Below are 19500 nucleotides of genomic sequence, written 5' to 3' on the forward strand. Positions count from 1 at the left end.
GGCGTTGCTGAAAAATATGATACTTCTACATAGTTTGACACGACGCTTACCAATTCAGTAACACACCTAAGCATTCTTCAAGTTAGTGGACAACCACTCCAAACCCTCATACAATCCATCACCTGAGGTGGCACAGGTAGACTGGATGTACCATGGCCGTTGTCTAATAGAATGCAAGCCCAATTTTTCCGTGATTTCAGCAGCATTCATAGCGTTTGGCAAATCCTGCTTGTTGGCAAACACAAGCAACAAAGCATCTCTTAACTCATCTTCGTTGAGCATCTGTTGTAATTCCTCTCTGGCTTCAGCAATACGGTCTCTATCGTTGGAGTCAACAACGAAAATGATACCTTGGGTATTTTGGAAGTAGTATCTCCAAAGTGGTCTGATCTTGTCTTGTCCACCAACGTCCCAGACGGTGAAAGAAATGTTCTTGTATTCGACGGTTTCGACGTTAAATCCAATAGTTGGAATGGTGGTGACGATTTCTCCGAGTTTCAACTTGTACAAGATGGTGGTCTTACCAGCAGCATCCAAACCAACCATCAAGATTCTCATTTCCTTGTGGCCGAAAAGACCTGCGAATAACTTAGAAAACGATAAACCCATGTTCTGTCGTGTGTTTCAGTTTTGGTGTGAGCCAATAGTATGGTAATTTGGATTTGAGATCGGGATTTTGGTCACTGGGCGATTGGGGTGATCCGGGGACTGTACGCAGGATCGGGGCTTAATATTTCCTGTTGTTCGTCCGGTAAGACGATGTCTTACCTTTTCTGTGTAGACTTATCACTTCGTGCTAAGACTTGTTTGCACATGTTTACAGCTATTTCTTAGTTGCCTCTTTACTAAATGTCTGCACTAATAACAAAGTGCTCCTAGCCATTCTGGACGATCACGTGCCAAGATCTTTCTTTCGTCTATGAGAAGCTGAAGTAGCTGTGGCGTCACACATGAAATGGCTAGTTGAAAGAAATGAAACGTGTATGGGAAATCCACAGAAAACAACATATATAGGCGCAACGTAACGTACGCTCTCTCTCGTCAATCTTGTATCCCCCTTCTTGTGTCTGCGTAAGGCGAATATATGCACCTGTACCTCTGCGACTTACCCCAAGTAGGTTACGGCCACATTACTTCTTCAACATAAACATGACTATCCAGGTTCGGCATCCACGAAAGTTCCCTCCGCATCACGGATATTCCAGAATCCGGGAAAATGTGAAAATACAGCCCCCAGAAGATGTTTCGATCTCTCCGTCAATGGAATTCAAAGTCCCGTTCTTTATTTACAACAATACAGAGTACGTTTTAGTCCAGGATTTAGCGAAATTGTGGAACTTCCCATCTTCTTACCACGTGTTGTCGAAGATAGTAAGCCATTCAGGTGTGAAAAAGGGTACCTTCTTGCTTATTAGTGACGAAAAGTTGAATGAAGCACTCTTAAAGGAAGGACTTATAAGCGAAAGCGAAACGAATACAAAGTTGTTTTACTTGGAGTTGAAGTTTATCTACCAAGTTGTGGCCAATAAGGAGGCATTGTGTAGCGATGCTAATGATATGGATGTGGTCTCTGAGAAGAGAAAGCATCCGGCTGTGGTGAATGTTGAGGACGACTTAATTACGGTATCTCAAGTATTCCCTCAGTATGGCTCTGTTGAGGCGGTAACGCCTTTAAACCATGCAACTTTTCTTTGCCTTAATCCGCAAACGAAGTATCTGGTTTACAAACATGAAGGCACTTACAGAAGAGTGTATGGAAACACGATCAGCGTACAAGAAAGAGAGCTCATATTTGGATCCAACAATTATACCAAGCTAGAAATCAACAAACCAAAAGAAGACAGTGAGAACAATGATGAGAGCACTAACAAGAAGCCATTGGGAAGGCTGAGGAGGCATGTTGGAAGTGTGGATCCGAATCTCCTAGATCCAGCTGAAAATATACTCCCTGGATGTGGGCTTATACCTGAATTCAACGTTAGTACATTGTGCAAGGTACCTAACTATTTCGTGACCAATGGACAAATGAGCGCTGCGCAACAGAATGCAATGTTCAATCCCCAAAGGGCGCACCTTAGTTCCCTCAAGATGAAATTTAACGACAGTGGGAAGATGCCCAAACTGCTTCAACAGCTTCTTTTCAGTAATGATCAAGATGCATACCATTCGAAGTATTATTACTTCAAAAGTTATAGAGGCCCTGGTTCAGGAAATTATAAGGATGCAGCGTTAGTGAACCGCATAAACCGCATTAGAAGATTTACTCCAGAAACAACTCCAAAAAGCAATAAAGTTACACATGTTCCAGCCAATAAGGTTACAAAACCATTGAGGAATAGAGCAGATAGACCTATCAAAGGTCTCATGCATAAGTTTTTCTCCGATGATAATGTTGAGATTGTCTTGGAAAGGCAGCGCAGATTTACAGAGGATTTCACTAACTTGGAAATGCTTCACAATATCGTTTTATTTAACTTGCTCGTTAACTCATACAGGGAAGTGTCAAAGGACACATGGAAGTGCTTTTTTAAGTTCAAATCTATTGATTTCGAGAAGTTGTATCTGATCAAGCAAAATGAAGCGAGAGAAAAGAGAAAGAACGAGCTTCTCAGAGAACGGGCGAACTTACCTGATGGCTCATTAGCTCAGTTGCAACCAACGTCAGAAATGGTTGATTTACTTCGACCAGATCTTTCTCTCAGGTTCACTTTACCAACGCAACACCCTGAGATTATGGAGAAGTTGCCTATAGAGCTTCGAGGCGAGGATGGGGAACCGGAGCATGCTATCAGCAAGCCTATAAGATACACTGCCACGTATCCTGATAAGGCGAACCCTGAAGTATTGAATCAGGTCGAGCTAATCAAGCTTCCTAATGCTAACTCCATAGCATGGGACAACATCAAAAAGTACAGACGTCAATAATGTGTCTTCTATGAATAATGCAAAACCGTATATAAAATGTATTCGAATAAATATCATGCTTCATCTGCGTCATCGTCAAAAATATTAAAACTAAGAGACGACTTTGACTGCGGTTCACCCATGATAAAACTCTTCCCAATGCTGTTCCCAATGTACTTGTTGGCGATATTGTAATTCTCCTTGACTGGGTTCTTTACGTCCAGCGTAAAGTCAAGTTTACGAGGCTTGAAGCGTTGTTGCTCAGCAGACAACTTTTCCACGCGACGCTCACCAGTACGATGATTCAAAAGCTCCATATGCGTCGATAGATCCAATTCCTGTTTCTTGGGGCTCCGATATTCATGGTCTGGAGCTTCACCAACGAAGGGATTTTTTAGTCTCTTTCTTGCAATTCTATCCAAGTCGCAAACCTTGACAATTTGAATGTCATCCTCACTGTCGGAAAAACCGTCGATCGAGCAGCGCTGGAACTTAGAAGGAGTTTTTGGTTCCGGAATATTAGCTACCGTAGGGGGAGTTAGGGGGTCAGAAGAAAAGTAGTTGATGGTGCTATCGTGAGGTGATAAGGCGTGTTCTATTTCTGGCGTTTCCCTGGCTTCTGCGTTTAAACTGTCATCAGTCTGCAGATCACACTCTCTTAGCAGAGTGTCCTCGACTTGTAGGTCAAGCTTCCGAGGTCTTGATTCTGTGTGTTCGTCAGCAAGGGCATGTAGACTCGCCGTCAATGACTTTGATCGCGTGGATGGCTCACAAAGGCCAGGATGGAATTTCGATTTCCGTCCGGAGCCCACCGTCAGAGGCGTTGGTAGAAAAAGGGTCTGCGCCCGGGATTCTGATGGGAAATGGTCCAAAAGCTGCTTTTGATGTCTTTTGTACGACTTTGGACTCTCACACTGTGGGCCCACCGGGGTGCTAGGCCCCATCTCAAAGGACACGGCTCGAGAATGTTTCGCTGACCGGGGCGTGATACACCCATAAGACGAAGATTGCGAAGCATGCCCCGACGAAGGGGTAGTGGGACACTCTGGAATTTTTTCAGACATGTCTTAATTTTGCAAAAGACTGGCAAGAGTTAAGGTATTTTAGAAAAACGGATACCAGAAAAGATACTCGCGTTTGAATTCTGTATACACCACTCTTCTGGTGTACACAATGTCTGCAGGACGAACGAAGGGGCAAGTATCCGGCACTCCAATTATCGACGCCAGAGAACACGTACTGCACCAACCAAAGAAGTGAGACCAATAATCGAGACATGGAGAACAGTAGCAGTAGGAAGGAAACCAAACATACTGAAAGTGAACGATGCTATAGACACATTGGGCCATAGAGAACCATCCTGGAACCCAGCTTAGCTTGTTTCTACCCACAAAGCGAGTCTTCCATTTGCATGAGTGCGCTTTTCCCTGCACATTCCTCTACGTAACATAGAAGTAGGCGCGTTCTGCGGTTCTCTCGCCTTACCTTCTGAACATACTTACTATTGAACTCTTATTATTAATATGTCATTTGCCGATAGTTTCTGGACCTATGACTATCATCTGGGTCATGAGGTTCTCTTTGATGTCCTTTTCGAAGGAGTGAAGGAAAACGAGGACTTCATTCAATTGTTTAACAGACGCATGGATCTGGAGCTCCAGTATGGCCTACTGCTTGAAAATTTGCCGGGGCAAGTGAGACCTACAAGTAAAAGACACACTGACGATGATTATGTGTCAACCATAAAGAATGCGTTTAGCAAGATGAACGAGAATTTCTCTCGGCAGGGGAAGTATCATATCGAAGTGGCTCAGAACATTCAAGGAATGGTTTTGGACCCCTTTCTGAAATGGTGTAAAGAGCATGAGCTGAGAGTGGCGTTTTCAGAGGCAACAATTGCTGAAAAGTTCAAAGCTTATAAAAGCAAGAAGACTGCTTTGGAGAAGTTGCAGAAGAAGTACTTTAACAAGTGCAGAGTGTTGGAGGAATTCAGATCTCGCTACACTGACGAGGAACTAGCCGAAATCCCACAAGAGGACACTAGCTTTGACAATAGTGCGGACAATGAAAATATTAGCGAAACCGAAAATGAGTTGAATGAAAACACATACACTTTTGCAGGCGCAGTATACGATTACAAAAATGCAAGAAAGTTGTTGAGTGACATCATCAGCAACATCGAATTGACCTCACACAAAGTGCCGATCTTAGGTACGTATCATAATGTGTCGAGCGGGAGCGCCATCACGCAATGGTTATTGGATAACATGCCTGAGTACAAGGGAAATATTGCCAAGGCTGAGTCCTTTGGACAGGATTTGATTGAAAACAACTTCATCCGGTTGATTGGCTCTATGAATGCAAGTAAGAGCTTCATCAACTCTTCCCAGTTTCTTTATCAATGGAAACCACTTGCCTTTGAGTTCACAAAATTGTACGAACGTGATGGCTCAAGAGCAAATGTTGCCGAACCTACAACAGTCCTCACTAAAACGAACCAATTCACAAACTATTTCGAAGATGTGAAGCAAGCCATCGGTGTTGCTTCTGTCGATTTCAATGACAAGAGTCAGTACCCTAAGCTAGTAAAGCAAGTTGAAAGTTTGGACATTGCGTACTTTGAGTCAACAAAAGATTTGGACATGACAAGATGCAAATTCGAAGAAACCGTGATGGACCATTTGGCGTTCATGCAAAAATGTGAGCTTGACCGTTTGAGGGCGGTTAAAAAAGTCATGTTCGACTTTTTGTCCATTTTTTCGAATAAATGGGCTGCTCTCAAAGGTGTATCGGATGAACTCTTTGTTGTAGAAGAGACCATACACCCTCTGAGTGATTTGAAATTTTTGATTGAAAATTATGGCACTGGGAGATTTGAACCCCGCGTTACATTGTATGACAACTACTACAATTCCAATATTAAACAGACATTTGGTGTCGACCTAAACGTTAAAGCGCGTTTGGAAAGGAAAGCAGTGCCATCCATAATCCAAGCCACACTTTCCTTTTTGGACAATGCTTATCCTGATTTAGAAAACGATACTGAAAGAATGAATTTGTGGACAGAGCCAGTCCACTTGTCAAAAGTGCACGAGCTTCGATTCAAATTGAATGAGTTGACAGATGCTGCTGAAATGAAGGACATTTTGAAAAAGAGTGAACCAAAAGTTGTTACGAACGTGCTTAAACTCTATTTCATGGAATTGCCCGATTCCATTGTGCCACATAGTTACTTTGATTTGATAATGACATTATACCAAAACTATCCAGCTGAGAGCCAGGACAAAAACGTTAACAAATCCAGACTTACAGGCTTACAAAACACTTTACTGGAATTACCAGTGTGCAGTTTGGCTACTCTAGATGCGATTTTGACACATCTCAATCGTCTTGTTAACATCATCAGCTCCGCAAACGAAGATTTGGGATCGTCACTTCGTTTGAGACTTTGCAAAGAGTTTGGTGCATTAGTTTTGAGGCCGAAGAGAGACAACGAAGGTGCCGAAGGCAAGAATTTACATTCTAACACTGTTGCTGTGGAAATCATCCAGCAAGAATTTGTAACCGATCTATTCGCTCACAAAGACAATATTTTTGGTGAATTGAGAAGAAGAAACTCCAACAAGCCGCTGAGAGCAAGTTCCGCCGCATCCGGGACTGGGCCCAGAAACTCGGATAATCAGCCTCGCGTGTCGGACAGCACGACTGCATCAAATGGTAGCGATGCAGCGAAATTACGTCTAGAGACTAAACTTAAGAGAGCAGTGACGAAAGCTGCAGGAAAAAATAACCTTTCCAGCAAAGGTGATAATGTGTCTGGACCAGGTTCGTCATCAAAGACGTCGTCATCAAAGTCGCCACCAACAACTCCAGTCAAATCCAAATCCGACCTTCTGAGCAAAAGTAGCGGAACTGGTCTTAAGAGATCTAGTTCCCCAAATAAGAAGAAATTGAGCTCGCTTATTGAAAAGCAATCAAAGTCGACCGGTGCTTCTACACTGTCCCAAACAGGCAACGATGTTGAAAATGAGACCCATGACAGCATCCTGCATGAGAACGATATGCCGGATGTGGCCCGATTAACAATGGAATCTCTGACCCCGAAGAAAGGAGACGAAGGGGCCAGTTCGGAATCGTCCGATCTTCCCCCTGTGCCACCCAAGAAGTCAAGCTCTACCAAGGAGGTTATTGTGGTGGACTAAGTTTTGTGTTGTAATTGTGCTTGGCATGAAGATACCCCGGTGAGACATGTGGGGCGCGGATTTCGGGCCAAAGAAATCGCGCGCATATACCGAAGACATACAAAGCGTGGAATCTGACTGGTGGGGTACATAAAGTGTCCTGCAGTATAAATAGTACATGGATTAGCCTCTTTCGATTTCTACAGTAATCATGTTTAGACTCAGTCGCCATAGATTTGCCCTCTTGCTGAGATCAATCACTAAAAGAGGTCCCAACGCTCGCAGGCTGTTACTGACAAATGTGCTTCACTCTAAGCCGTCGTCGAGCTTAGGATATGCCATAATTGGCTCAGCTGCGGCAGCTGCTCTCGTTTGGAAATCTCTTAGTCCACTCGAGCTGGAATCGGCCCCTAAAGGAGTCACCGCTGAAGATGTGCGGAACCACAACTCGCTTGAGACAGGAATCTGGGTTGCTATCAATGGCCAAGTTTACGATTTGACCGAGTTTATCAAGAGACATCCAGGAGGACCTAAGATCATCCAAACTTATGCGGGAAAGAATGCACTGGCTATTTTCAACAAGTACCATGCCCCAGACTTTTTTGAAAAGTACTTAACCAAGGAAGAGTGTTTGGGTCCCCTTATTGGCGAGATGGAGGTTGCCGAAGATATCACGTCTATGGATGATGACGAGATAGAGGACAACAGAGAAAACAAACCTCCACTTTCTGAGGTTTTCCGTGTATCAGATTTTGAGTACATTGCCAAAAAGACGTTATCCCCTACAGCTTGGTGCTACTACTCCAGCGGTGCGGATGACGAAATCACTTTAAGAGAGAACCACGTTGCCTTTTCACGTATCTTCTTCAAGCCTCGCGTGCTCGTGGAATTGAAAGACGTCGATATGTCCACTACAATGTTAGGTCAGAAATGTTCGGTACCTCTCTACTGCTCCGCCGCTGCCCAAGCCAAGTTGGGTCATCCAGATGGAGAACTCTCCATTGCACGTGGATGCGGTAAGGAAGGCGTTATTCAAATGATCTCCAACTCTGCATCTTACCCTTTGAAAGACATTGCTGAAGCTGCAATCAAGGGCCAAACCCAATGGTTCCAATTGTACTTGAGCAACGAACTGGCGGCCGTGAATGCGGTCAAGGCAGTGAAAGAGCTCGGGTTAAAGGCCATTTTTGTTACCGTAGACACACCGGAGTTGGGCCGCAGAGAGAAAGACATGAAGCTTAGAGCCCAGATTGAGGCCCGTGCAGGACCAGTCGATAATGATGACGGTGCCAAAGACCTTGGAACATCTGTTCCGTATGGTGCAAACCTTGCAGTAACATGGAAAGACATTGACGACATCAGGGCCATGAGCAGTGTCCCAGTTGCGGTCAAGGGTGTTCAGAGCGTGGAGGATATCATACTAGCTGCAGAAAAGGGCATCCCAGCCGTAGTGTTATCCAACCATGGTGGTCGGCAACTTGATTTTTCCAGAGCTCCGATAGAAGTTTTGGCTGATGCTATGCCCGTATTGAAGGAAAAGGGTTTAGACGATAAGATCGAGATTTATGTCGATGGAGGTGTCAGACGTGGATCTGATGTGATCAAGGCACTCTGCTTGGGTGCGAAAGGTGTAGGATTAGGAAGAATTTTCTTGTACGCCAATTCCGCGTACGGGGAAGACGGTGTCCGCAAAGCTATCCAGCTTTTGAAAGATGAAATTAGAATCGACATGCGGTTGTTGGGAGTGTCGACAATCGACGAGCTTGGTCCTCATCTTTTGGATTTGCGCAATTTGTACGCTAGACAATCGCCACTTGACAGCGTGTACAACTCCAACTATGAGCCATTGAGCCCACCAAAATTTAGAAACGAGTGATTTTATACAAAAAAAAAAGTTTAAACATCGTGCTTTGGCAACGAACAAAAAAATGTAGGTCGTACCCGGATTCGAACCGGGGTTGTTCGGATCAAAACCGAAAGTGATAACCACTACACTATACAACCTTCTTGTGATGGGAAAAAACAGGCCGTATACCAAGTAAAATGGAGACGTTTATCCGTCTTGCCTGTAAGTAGAGAGCAACATAATGCTGGGTTTGTAGGTAGAACGGTTTGCATATACTGAAGACTTCTAAATGTTATCTGTCATTACGCGGGATTTGGCCGCGATCGCATGTACCGGCATTATCAAAGTTTATTCCACATTCCGGGCTATATTTATCGATTTTCTTTGCATTGGCAGAAGACATAGAAGGAAGGCTTGTTTCTTTATTTCTTATTCTAGCAACACGCCAGATTGGGTTTCTTTTTTGGTGACATGCTTGTACGCATGGATCACTGTCTCTTTAGCTTAGCATGGAAAAGCGCTTCGCATCCACGAAGAATATCCCAGTGCTACTCATTTAACGAAGGTTCTAGCCACATACTGTTGGCAAGTAACATCCATATGAAAAACAGGGCAAGATTCATTTCAATGTCAATTTAAGCAGTATTTTTCAATGCTTACTCTCCCTTATTGATTTGGAGAGTAATGTGTCTGCCATGAAACTAACCATGCGAACATAAAAAGGGAAAATCAAAAAAAAAAAAAAACAAAAAAGAAAAAACAAAAAAAAACAAACCTAAAACGGACGAAGACAAACGGAATGGACATCTTTCGCAAATTCAATACCAAGAAAGATATTTTGAATTTGCTCTTTTGGACCCTGTCAATCCGAGAATCCCATTCAGTATAATAGGAGCACTAGTTGGGATCCAATGGTATGTGGAGTGCACATTGATCAGGGCAAGGCGCAGAAAACAATAGTCTAAAATAGTTCTCTGTAACATGAACAAAGATGCTTTAGCCGGAGTCTTAAATTGTGCATCGTTGCCGCAGGTGCAGAAAATATGTATTGAAAAAAAAAATCCCAGTTTAGATAGGCTCAACAAGTTATGGGAGTCTAGTAATCAGAGAAGGTAGGATGGGCGAGCGGATTGAAACCCGTACTTCGCGTTTCATGAACTAACCGCCTTCCTGTTTTCTTTCCTTTGCAATACACGGAACTGCATCAGTTTCTCAAATCACCAGTCCTTAAACATCTATGCACATGCCCCAGCTAAGTGTTTTAGCTCACGAGCCCTTTAGGGTTATGAGATTATGTGAAAATCCAACCGCTGTACAGCGATGAAAGCATTTTGCAGCAACATCACGAAAGAGACAATTCCCTCAGGAGCCCAAACCCTTTGTTACCAAATTTTTTGAAGTCTCTGAACAACCTGATGCATGAGCCATTTAAACAGATAATGGCTCTTGAATAATACGCGGATGCTCTATCGGGAATGCTTGCTTGTCATCAAGGTGTATAAATATGTCTCACCAAGTTTGAACTTTTGTTTTACCAATCGACAGACACTACGGAACATGAAAACTCCTTCAGTTTACGCAGTGCTTCTTGCCTTCGTTATCGGTATATATCCGGCGGCTGCATGCTTCGGGGCTTTATTCTCCGTCGTGCATGGTTTGATTGATGTTAAAAAGAAATTGCTTTTGGGTGGTCTCCTGGGTGGAGGCTCTAGTGGGGGCTCCGGCTCGTGCTCGAGCGGAAACTGTGGTTCCACGCCAAGCTGTTCGGGTGACGACTGTGGACCTGCTCCAAGCGGTGCCATGGGTGGCAGTGGAGGATGTGCTGTCAACACTATTATTAAGTGTGGTACTGACATTGAAATTAGTGCAAGAGACGACAATGAAAAGAGAACTTTGGGCTTGTTTCCTAAAGCTATTTTGGCAATTTCTGATGTTACAAAATATGCTAATGGCTTCTACGAGGTCATGTGTAACTTCCAGATGGACAAGTACAATGAAATTATCAATTTGATTCCTATCAGTATGATTTCGTCTCTCACTTTCACAGGTACCGGTACAATGGACTACCCATTGATCCAGGGTGACGATACCAATATCGAAAACTGGGCACAATGGAGTACTCCTATAGTCGTTAAACCAGAAATCATCAACGGCAAGTGCTGCTTGCCAAGATCTTTGGCACTTAACATTGATATGAACCTGGATTCCGCTTCTGGGTGGAAAGAAGTTTTCCCAATGCAATTTGCTTGGAAGAACCAAGGCAGCACTGATTCCTGTAAGGTTCTTACTAGTGCTGGACAGCTTATGGGTTCTTCTTCTCACAAGTAAGAAGATTCACCAGAATTCCTTGCAAAGGAAGTACTCGGTCCTCATCAGAAGAGAGGATTTTTGCACTTCAAATCCAAGGCCAAGCTTTTTGAACTGATGGGAACACAGAAGGCCGAATTCAACCAATACTGTTGGGAATGTTCATGTTCAGGTGGTCCACCAGGCTCGGGCTCTGGATCAGGCAATGGCTCAGGCAATGGCTCGGGTAACGGCTCAGGCAACGGCTCAGGTAATGGCTCCGGCTCTGGATCTCCAGGATCACCAGGATCTCCAGGTGCATCAGGTGCTCCAGGTGCCCCAGGTGCTCCAGGTCCAGCAGGTCCAGCAGGTCCAGCGGGCCCGGCAGGCCCAGCAGGCCCATCAGGCCCAGCGGGATCTCCAGGTTCCCCAGGTTCCCCAGGTGCTTCCGGTTCTCCAGGATCTCCAGGATCTCCAGGTTCCCCAGGTGCTTCCGGTGCTCCAGGCTCTCCAGGATCTCCAGGCTCTCCAAGCTCTCCAAGTGGTGCTCCAGGCTCTCCAGGCTCTCCAGGCTCCCCAGGTGCTTCCGGTTCTCCAGGTTCTCCAGGCTCTCCAGGTTCCCCAGGTGCTTCCGGTGCTCCAGGTTCTCCAGGTTCTCCAGGCTCTCCAGGCTCTCCAGGCTCTCCAAGCTCTCCAAGTGGTTCTCCAGGTTCTCCAGGTTCCCCAGGTGCTTCCGGTTCTCCAGGTTCCCCAGGCTCTCCAGGCTCTCCAGGGTCACCAAGCTCTCCAGGTTCGTCTGAGTCTGGTTCTCCAGGCTCTCCAGGTTCCCCAGGTGCTTCCGGTTCTCCAGGTTCTCCAGGTTCTCCAGGTTCTCCAGGCTCTCCAAGCTCTCCAAGTGGTTCTCCAGGATCTCCAAGCTCTCCAGGCTCCCCAGGTGCTTCCGGTTCTCCAGGATCTCCAGGATCTCCAGGTTCCCCAGGTGCTTCCGGTGCTCCAGGCTCTCCAGGCTCTCCAGGCTCTCCAAGCTCTCCAAGTGGATCTCCAGGTTCTCCAAGCTCCCCAGGTGCTTCCGGTTCTCCAGGTTCTCCAGGTTCTCCAGGCTCCCCAGGTGCTTCCGGTTCTCCAGGATCTCCAGGCTCTCCAGGTTCCCCAGGTGCTTCAGGTTCTCCAGGATCTCCAGGTGCCTCCGGTTCTCCAGGCTCCCCAGGTTCTCCAGGTTCTCCAAGCTCTCCAAGTGGATCTCCAGGTTCTCCAAGCTCTCCAAGCTCTCCAGGTGCTTCCGGATCTCCAGGATCTCCAGGTTCCCCTGGTGCTTCCGGTGCTCCAGGTGCTCCAGGTTCCCCAGGCTCTCCAGGCTCTCCAGGGTCACCAAGCTCTCCAGGTTCATCTGAGTCTGGTTCTCCAAGCTCTCCAAGCGCTTCTGAGTCTGGTTCTCCTGGTTCTTCAGGTTCTCCAGGTTCTCCAGGTTCTTCAGGTTCTCCAGGTTCTCCAGGTTCTTCAGCATCAGGCTCAGGCTCAGGATCAGGCTCAGGCTCAGGCTCAGGCTCGGCAAACTCTGGTCCAGGCTCAGGATCGTCTGCCTCCGGATCAGGATCAGGATCAGGATCAGGGTCAGGGTCAGCCAAATCCGGCCCTGGCGGCTCTAGCTCTGGCTCAGGTTCAGGTTCCGGATCCGGTTCTGGATCAGGCTCTGCTTCTTCTGGAGGTTCCCCTAATGAATCTCCATGTGAAGTGTGCGCTGAAATGGAAAAGGAGAGAGAGAGAGAGTAAGAGATCAGTGGTCGAGAAGATTAAACATGGTGGTAATGCTACCATAAAGTTACAAAAAAAAATACGAACTGTTAACAGATTTTGGCATTAAGACCCAAAACATACTTTCGTGATATCCCTGCTGGATTGTTTTGATTTCGAACAATTATACCCTTTTCTTCGACCGTGTAGAGGTTTTTTTTCACGCTTTTTTTTTGCTAGTCGCAAATTACCAATACACACTCATTGTTTTATTGAACGTTGAATGCTAGAATAGCAGGTCTATAAGGATCTAATGTGCGATATTCCCGCTGCTGTTAATGTAATCCATCAATTCGTGAAGCACATTCTCCAACGATGAATAGAAGGTACAGTAATCGATGATGTCCACAAAGTTGTTACGTAGATCGTAGTAGATTTTCTCATTTAGTTGAAGAAGCTCAAGTTTTTGACCCTGCAAATCTGTATCACTTCGGTCATCTAATTGTTTGAGGATGTTGCTCGAATAGAAAGACTGGCCCATTAATTCTTGATCTGCCCATCTATTCGAGGGTTCATTGAAGGACGAAACATCATCATTATCTTTAATGGCTCCATAATTTTCACCATCACAGATCAAAGCAGGCTGAGGCACGTCCATAACATTGAATAGCTCACTTAAATTCATGTAGCCACTAACCTGGTAGTCAAAAAACTCCACCTTCACATCCTTCCGGTGGTTTATGGCATTCATAACGCGCACAACATTGTGCTTTTTTAAAATGAACTCCCATGTTAAATTTGTCAACGAAAGCATCCTCTTGTACTTTTCATTTTTGAAATACTTTCTGTTCAAAATGAAGAGCGCTTTGTTTATCAAGTTGACATAGATCACCAACTCATTTAACGTCATAAAGTCGTATTTGAACTTGACACAAATTACCACAAACAACATTATTATTGAATCCAAAGGTATTGTTCGTTTCACATACCAGTTGAACTTCCCAAATTTGATGAAGTCATTATATTTCAAGAAATCATTCAAATTATGCAAAATGGAGGGAATTAAATTGTTATGCATGTTCTCATACGTGAAAAGCTCATGCTGATTGAACTTGAGTTGCGAGATCGACAAATTATCAAAATTCTTGATTATATTTGTCTCTTGCAATCTGCCAAACGTATCCTCATACTCGCTCAAAGCCAAAGAACCGCTGCCTTTACGGAATGAAAGAGCCGGTGTATCCTTCGTTACTTCCAAACTCCCAGCATCACCTTTGGGTTCATTAAGAAGAATCTTTTTATGCAATAGCATCATGGCGCGATCAACGTAGCTCCACGAGTGATTCTTTATGAAATGAAGTAGATTCACTTCTTGGACAGTCTTTGGTGGATTGGCCTTGAAGAACTCATTCATTTTCAAGATTGATTGGTGGATGTAGTGGAATAAGCCTATGATCATGGATTTGATTCGTTCTACCTCATCGGTTGAGATATTTGGTGAAAGAGCATTATGTAACTGATTCACCAATTCGCTCAAAATACGATCATACTTGAACTTGATGGTCATAGAGAGAATTGCGACATTCAATTTTTTGTGAATCAAATGACCAGAAGAATCATAAACAGGATCCTCTGCTTCAGGCAATTCAACATTAAAGTCATCCATCTTGCAAACTGGAGGCAAGCAAAAATTGTGGCTACTTAAAGCATCTAGTCCAAAAATGACCCACCAAAGTACTCTTCTGAACCTGACAATCTTCCAATCGGATATATGCAATGACTTAACAGGATCTTTATGCAATTGCAAAAATTTTGCATACCTCATTATCTGAGACATTTCCATAGTTGATGGATTGGGGCTAGTTGATTGTATAATCACATTACCCAAGAGGAGTGGGATAGACTTCAATCCATGAGGGTAATTATAATATTGACATATGTTGTTGAACCCCTTCAAGTATTTGTTAATATCTTGGTTTAAGAGCAAATTGTCATACTCCTCAAATTCGGATATTGTTGCAGCATATAGAATCGGAAAATATAATGTATAGAACTGCAACAAGTTGAAATCACCATGGCTCTCAGGAGAGAAGCAGGAGCTGGAATTGGTCTTGTTGGGATCAAATTTATCCCAAAATTTCTCATGCTCCTTAATAAACTCAGGCAAATTGACCATGACAGGGAATATTATATGCACAGAATTTTGGTAACGATCTAAAAGCTCAAGCGAACGTTCTTTCGAACCTGGTAAATGATTGATAAGGTCTGACAACAAATTGTGGCTTTCATAATACGTGTTAGTTCCATATAGATAATTCATCGTAGTTGCAGGGTTTGAGGGATAAGCATTTAGAGAGTTGTGCAAGCTTGGATTATTGAGCTGAGAGTTTTCAGTATCGGAAATATCAGACGATAAGTTTTGCAAAGTGTAAGTCGACAGAGTTGCCACCTTAATATTATTTGAAATGTTTGTGACAACTGGGACCGTGCTCCGTGGGCCGTCCACAAAGTTAGTAATTGCGCTTTGTGAGTTTCCATTCAAGATACCGTTTATATTAGAGTTACTGTCAGTTTTTTTCAAAACTCCCACGGAAGGCAGGCGGTATGGCTCATCTGATTTTCTTGGTGAATCTTGATCAAATTTTCCCTGTGAATTGACAGGGAAAATCTTGTTTGGGACTGCATTCCCATTTAGTGATTGGCCTGAAGTGAAAGTAAAAGAACTCAAATTAAAAGAATAGAGATCTTCTGAAGAGGTATTTTTTTGTTGATTGCCACCATTATTCGCATAGTTTGTGTTGAAAAAGTTATTGGTGATATTATTGCTAACGGAGTTAACAACAGGAGCCTGGAGCATCGGATTCGTAGATTCTGAAGGAAGTGCGACAGGAGGAATGGACTCAACCTTCGCAGAGGGAGGACTAACGCCAGATTTCATTGTTGTCATCAGCACATAATTGAGTGGGGCATCTGCTGGAAAAGTGATGGGATCATCCTTCATTTGATCGGGAGATCTCAGCTTAGGAATCAGGTCAGATAAGTGGGTAGAAGAATGGGCGGCTATTGGACCAGGATCTTGGGAAGTAATGAATTTCGGCAGATTATGCTCCAACTTGACGGACAGTTTTGAGGTGGTGGGTTCCCTAGAAGACTTCGCCAGAGTTTGCGACGGCAGAGAGTTTTTGCGGCGGCCTCTGCTTAATCTCTTATTAACAAAGTACTTGCACTCGATCCCTAGCTTGTTGCAGTTGTCACACACGGGCTGAACTCGAGAGCATTTGATCTTCTTCGAATGACAATGGATGCAGCTCAAAATTCGTCGTTGCCTTGTTTTTTGAAGCTTCATAACATTTCCATCGGCGAGGACTTTCACCTCTTGGAGCTTCTTAGTCGACTTCTCCGTATCATTGTTTTCAAACGCTGACTGACTGGGTAGACCAACGGGAAGAAGAGGCTGGTTCATGTGCACTTCCATCTGGTCACTACTTAGTATCTCTGACCACGTATTGGGCAGCAAGTTTCAGAAACGCTGGGAAGAGAAGATACAAGGAAGATAAAGGTTGGAGCTATTAGGCCCTTTCGTTATTTTTTTTCTATTTTTCTCCCCACGACTGATGAAGGAACCTCAAGATAGTAATGAGAAAAGCGGGGCAGGGGATTGCACATTACCACCAGAATCACCATGGTTGCCTGCAGACGGAAGAACAATAAACTTACCTCCGCGAAAGGAAGGATCTCATCTACGCCTCTACAATATATGAACGTTCACTCGGACTTTACTATTTTGGCCTATATACGTTTGAAGATTCTCCCATTTGCAAGCCCCAGAAATGCACATAGCAGAGATCACGATGGTGGAGAACCGAGCATGTTTGCGGTGATGTCATCAAGTGCATTCAAAATTCTCTTTTGTTTCTGTATATTTCGGCGTTAACCGGCATACGGCTGCCGGACTTACTTGAGGAGGGTGTTAGGGCTTGAAAAAGGAGAAGATTGATAAAAGAGCGGATGTCAAGAGTTACCAAATTAATAGGAAACTTAACCGCTCTCCATCTAGTGTAGGATAACCCGCATTTTTTTCTTTATTTTCACCGCTGTGGGTCTCTCTGTTTTGAATAGTTTTCCCGAGGCGGTGAAAGTACAACCAGTCCTAGCCGATGCTACAATTGTCGCACGCACTGCTTAAAGTTTTAAAACTCGTCACGTTATTATACAGGGTTCTCAATAAATATTACACTTGGGTGGTCATAACACCTTCCTCTCCTCTATCATCAGAAGCAGTTGAAGAAACATCCTCCTTAACTTCGAAGCCCTCCTTCTCAAAGTCGCCATCGTAAAGACCGAGCTGGTTGCCGTGTTCTTCGATTTGCTTGTAGTTGAGCTTTGGCAAAGTAGCAGCAACTCTCCATGGTTGACGACCGTCGACATGAGCCTTGGCGAAAATGATATCGATCTCTTCCAAAGTTCTGCCGGCAGTTTCTGGGTAGAAGAAGAAAATGACAGGAATAAACAAGTAGTTCAAGACAGCGAAAAACAAGTAGGCACCCCAAGCAGAAGCATCCATGAAAATTGGAGTGAACATCACAACACCAAAGTTAGTAAGCCAGTTGGTACAGGTGGAAATGGCAGTTGCCACAGTTCTGGTTCTCAATGGGTTGATCTCTGGTGGGTAAATCCATGGCAAAGGCAAAATGGTGAAACCGAAGAAGGTAATAAACAAGAAAATACCGACAGCAGCACCCTTGGCATTCTGTGTAGTAGGGTCAACCAAGCATGCAAAGGAAATGGTGAAAGAGATAGCCTGACCTAAAGCACCAGTCAAGAAAAGGTTTCTTCTTCCGAATGTGTCAATCAAGAAGAAAGATGGGATAGTGGAAAGGGCATAAACAGTAGCAAAGACACCACCAAGAATCAAAGATAATCTTCTCTTACCGTGGAAAATTGTGGTCTCAAACAAAACAGTGGAGTAGTAAATAGCCGCGTTACAACCAGTAAACTGTTGGAAAAATTGGGTAGAAGCACCAATGAGCATTCTTTGGAAGTGCTGAGTCTTGCCACCAGAAAACAAGTCCTTGAAACCAACTTGGGATCTCGAGAATCTGTTGACAGCATCTTGGATAAGAGTAACTTCGGCGTAAACCTCATCATCATCAATAGGCAATCCACCCAACTTACTCAAAACCTCCATAGCCTCCTGCTTACGGTCTTGAGAGATCAACCATCTAGGAGATTCAGGCAAGTTAATGATACCAAGCAACAAGATAAGGGCAAAGAAGATCTGGAAAGCAACAGGTAATCTCCATTGGACAGTGTTGTCGACATACGAAAGACCGAAATCCAACCAGTAGGCAATGAAAGTACCAATTGCAACAACAGAACCTTCCAAGTTGACCAATCTACCTCTGTTCTCGGCCTTGGACATTTCGGATTGCCACACAGGGATTGTGGCGGTGTTCAAACCGTTACCAATACCAGTAATGACTCTTCCAATAACAAACTGACCCAATCCCCAGTGTTCTCTGAAGGCAGTGACAGAAATGATAGTACCACCAATGATAATGAGAGAGCCAGAGAAAATCAAAGGCTTTCTGCCAATACGCTCACCGCGGAAAAGAGCGAACAAGGCACCAAAGAAACATCCCAACTCATAACAGGCAGTGACAGCACCTTGAATAACAGTAACATGGTGCTTATCCACATGTGGTCTAGTAAGCGAAGTGGCGGGGAACTCCTTATTGAATTCCGTACCGGTAATCAAACCGGACATTAGACCTTGGTCATAACCGAAGAGGGAAAAACCAGTAGTAGCGATGATAGTGACGGCAAGTCTCAAAGGTCTTCCTGAGAGACCAAAGGTATTTGTTCTTCCAACCAATTTCATAATCAGTAACAATCCTCTAGAATGGGGGGCAAATTTGACGTAGGGGCTAACCGGCCGCTTTTATATGCCCGGCCTGAAGGTAAACAAGAGGCATTCTCACTGTAAGGATGCCCCACCACTCATATGCACCTGCGCTACATCCAGAAGCATCATTACGTGAAAGGAATGCAGACATGGCCATTAATATGCACAATTAGCCATAAAAGTACATTTCTTCTGCCGGCATCTGGCATACAATGCCGCGTTTGCAATGACACCCGCGCAACATATTATGTTCAAATGCTTGAGCCGCATCCTATAGTTTGTGTGTTAGTAGCCATGTGTTCCCGTGTGTGCAATGTTTGCGGGGTAAGGTTACACTTACCAGAGCAGACGCCATGTTTCCACTCCTCGGTAAGCATTTGGGCCCCGTCTTGCGGAAGAAAAGCCTTGCGGTCGCCTGTGACTTACAGATGAAACCGGAGGCCATGACATAGAAGGGTCCTGGATGAAAGATCACTGTTCCGGGAATACATGCAGGTGCACATGAGGGACATGCCGGATGGCACTTTTGGTGTCACATTGCAAAGGATGAAACTGGGCGCAATATGTAGGAACTCCAGGGAAACTGTATCATGACGTTATTATGTGTTCCTTTTCTTTTTTTGCTGGTGCAAAAAAAAAAAAAAGGT

General features: G+C 44.4%; 9 protein-coding genes and 1 non-coding gene across 10 annotated transcripts; 5 read left to right on the forward strand and 5 right to left on the reverse strand. All coding sequences in view use genetic code 12, as the record gives it.

The window, feature by feature from the left end:
- Positions 1-66: 66 nt before the first annotated feature.
- On the reverse strand, positions 67-609 carry ARF1 (Arf1p; the record flags this gene model as incomplete). The annotated part of the gene is made up of 1 exon (XM_002619808.1): positions 67-609. One exon carries the CDS (start codon positions 607-609, stop codon positions 67-69), a length of 543 nt encoding a protein of 180 aa, XP_002619854.1.
- A 540-nt stretch (positions 610-1149) lies between these two features.
- On the forward strand, positions 1150-2925 carry FOB63_000955 (uncharacterized protein; the record flags this gene model as incomplete). Its single annotated transcript, XM_002619809.2, has 1 exon — positions 1150-2925. One exon carries the CDS (start codon positions 1150-1152, stop codon positions 2923-2925), a length of 1776 nt encoding a protein of 591 aa, XP_002619855.2.
- A 53-nt stretch (positions 2926-2978) lies between these two features.
- FOB63_000956 (uncharacterized protein) lies at positions 2979-3968 on the reverse strand (the record flags this gene model as incomplete). The annotated part of the gene is made up of 1 exon (XM_002619810.2): positions 2979-3968. One exon carries the CDS (start codon positions 3966-3968, stop codon positions 2979-2981), a length of 990 nt encoding a protein of 329 aa, XP_002619856.2.
- A 459-nt stretch (positions 3969-4427) lies between these two features.
- FOB63_000957 (Domain found in Dishevelled, Egl-10, and Pleckstrin (DEP) family protein) lies at positions 4428-7106 on the forward strand (the record flags this gene model as incomplete). Its single annotated transcript, XM_002619811.2, has 1 exon — positions 4428-7106. The coding sequence occupies one exon, from the start codon at positions 4428-4430 to the stop codon at positions 7104-7106; it is 2679 nt and encodes an 892-aa protein (XP_002619857.2).
- Positions 7107-7296: 190 nt separating this feature from the next.
- On the forward strand, positions 7297-8961 carry FOB63_000958 (FMN-dependent alpha-hydroxy acid dehydrogenase; the record flags this gene model as incomplete). Its single annotated transcript, XM_002619812.2, has 1 exon — positions 7297-8961. The coding sequence occupies one exon, from the start codon at positions 7297-7299 to the stop codon at positions 8959-8961; it is 1665 nt and encodes a 554-aa protein (XP_002619858.1).
- Positions 8962-9017: 56 nt separating this feature from the next.
- Positions 9018-9089, reverse strand: FOB63_005502. Its single transcript has one exon. It is a non-coding gene; the product is annotated as a tRNA-Gln (tRNA).
- Positions 9090-10392: 1303 nt separating this feature from the next.
- FOB63_000959 (Flo11 domain family protein) lies at positions 10393-11259 on the forward strand (the record flags this gene model as incomplete). Its single annotated transcript, XM_066102506.1, has 1 exon — positions 10393-11259. The coding sequence occupies one exon, from the start codon at positions 10393-10395 to the stop codon at positions 11257-11259; it is 867 nt and encodes a 288-aa protein (XP_065958568.1).
- Positions 11260-11355: 96 nt separating this feature from the next.
- On the forward strand, positions 11356-12987 carry FOB63_000960 (Collagen triple helix repeat (20 copies) family protein; the record flags this gene model as incomplete). Its single annotated transcript, XM_002619813.2, has 1 exon — positions 11356-12987. The coding sequence occupies one exon, from the start codon at positions 11356-11358 to the stop codon at positions 12985-12987; it is 1632 nt and encodes a 543-aa protein (XP_002619859.2).
- A 271-nt stretch (positions 12988-13258) lies between these two features.
- On the reverse strand, positions 13259-16423 carry FOB63_000961 (Fungal Zn(2)-Cys(6) binuclear cluster domain family protein; the record flags this gene model as incomplete). Its single annotated transcript, XM_002619814.2, has 1 exon — positions 13259-16423. One exon carries the CDS (start codon positions 16421-16423, stop codon positions 13259-13261), a length of 3165 nt encoding a protein of 1054 aa, XP_002619860.2.
- Positions 16424-17179: 756 nt separating this feature from the next.
- HGT10 (glucose-inactivated glycerol proton symporter) lies at positions 17180-18829 on the reverse strand (the record flags this gene model as incomplete). The annotated part of the gene is made up of 1 exon (XM_002619815.2): positions 17180-18829. The coding sequence occupies one exon, from the start codon at positions 18827-18829 to the stop codon at positions 17180-17182; it is 1650 nt and encodes a 549-aa protein (XP_002619861.1).
- Positions 18830-19500: the final 671 nt, after the last annotated feature.

This window comes from Clavispora lusitaniae (assembly GCF_014636115.1).
Source record: "Clavispora lusitaniae strain FDAARGOS_655 chromosome Unknown tig00000003_pilon, whole genome shotgun sequence".
Taxonomy (NCBI): domain Eukaryota; kingdom Fungi; phylum Ascomycota; class Pichiomycetes; order Serinales; family Metschnikowiaceae; genus Clavispora; species Clavispora lusitaniae.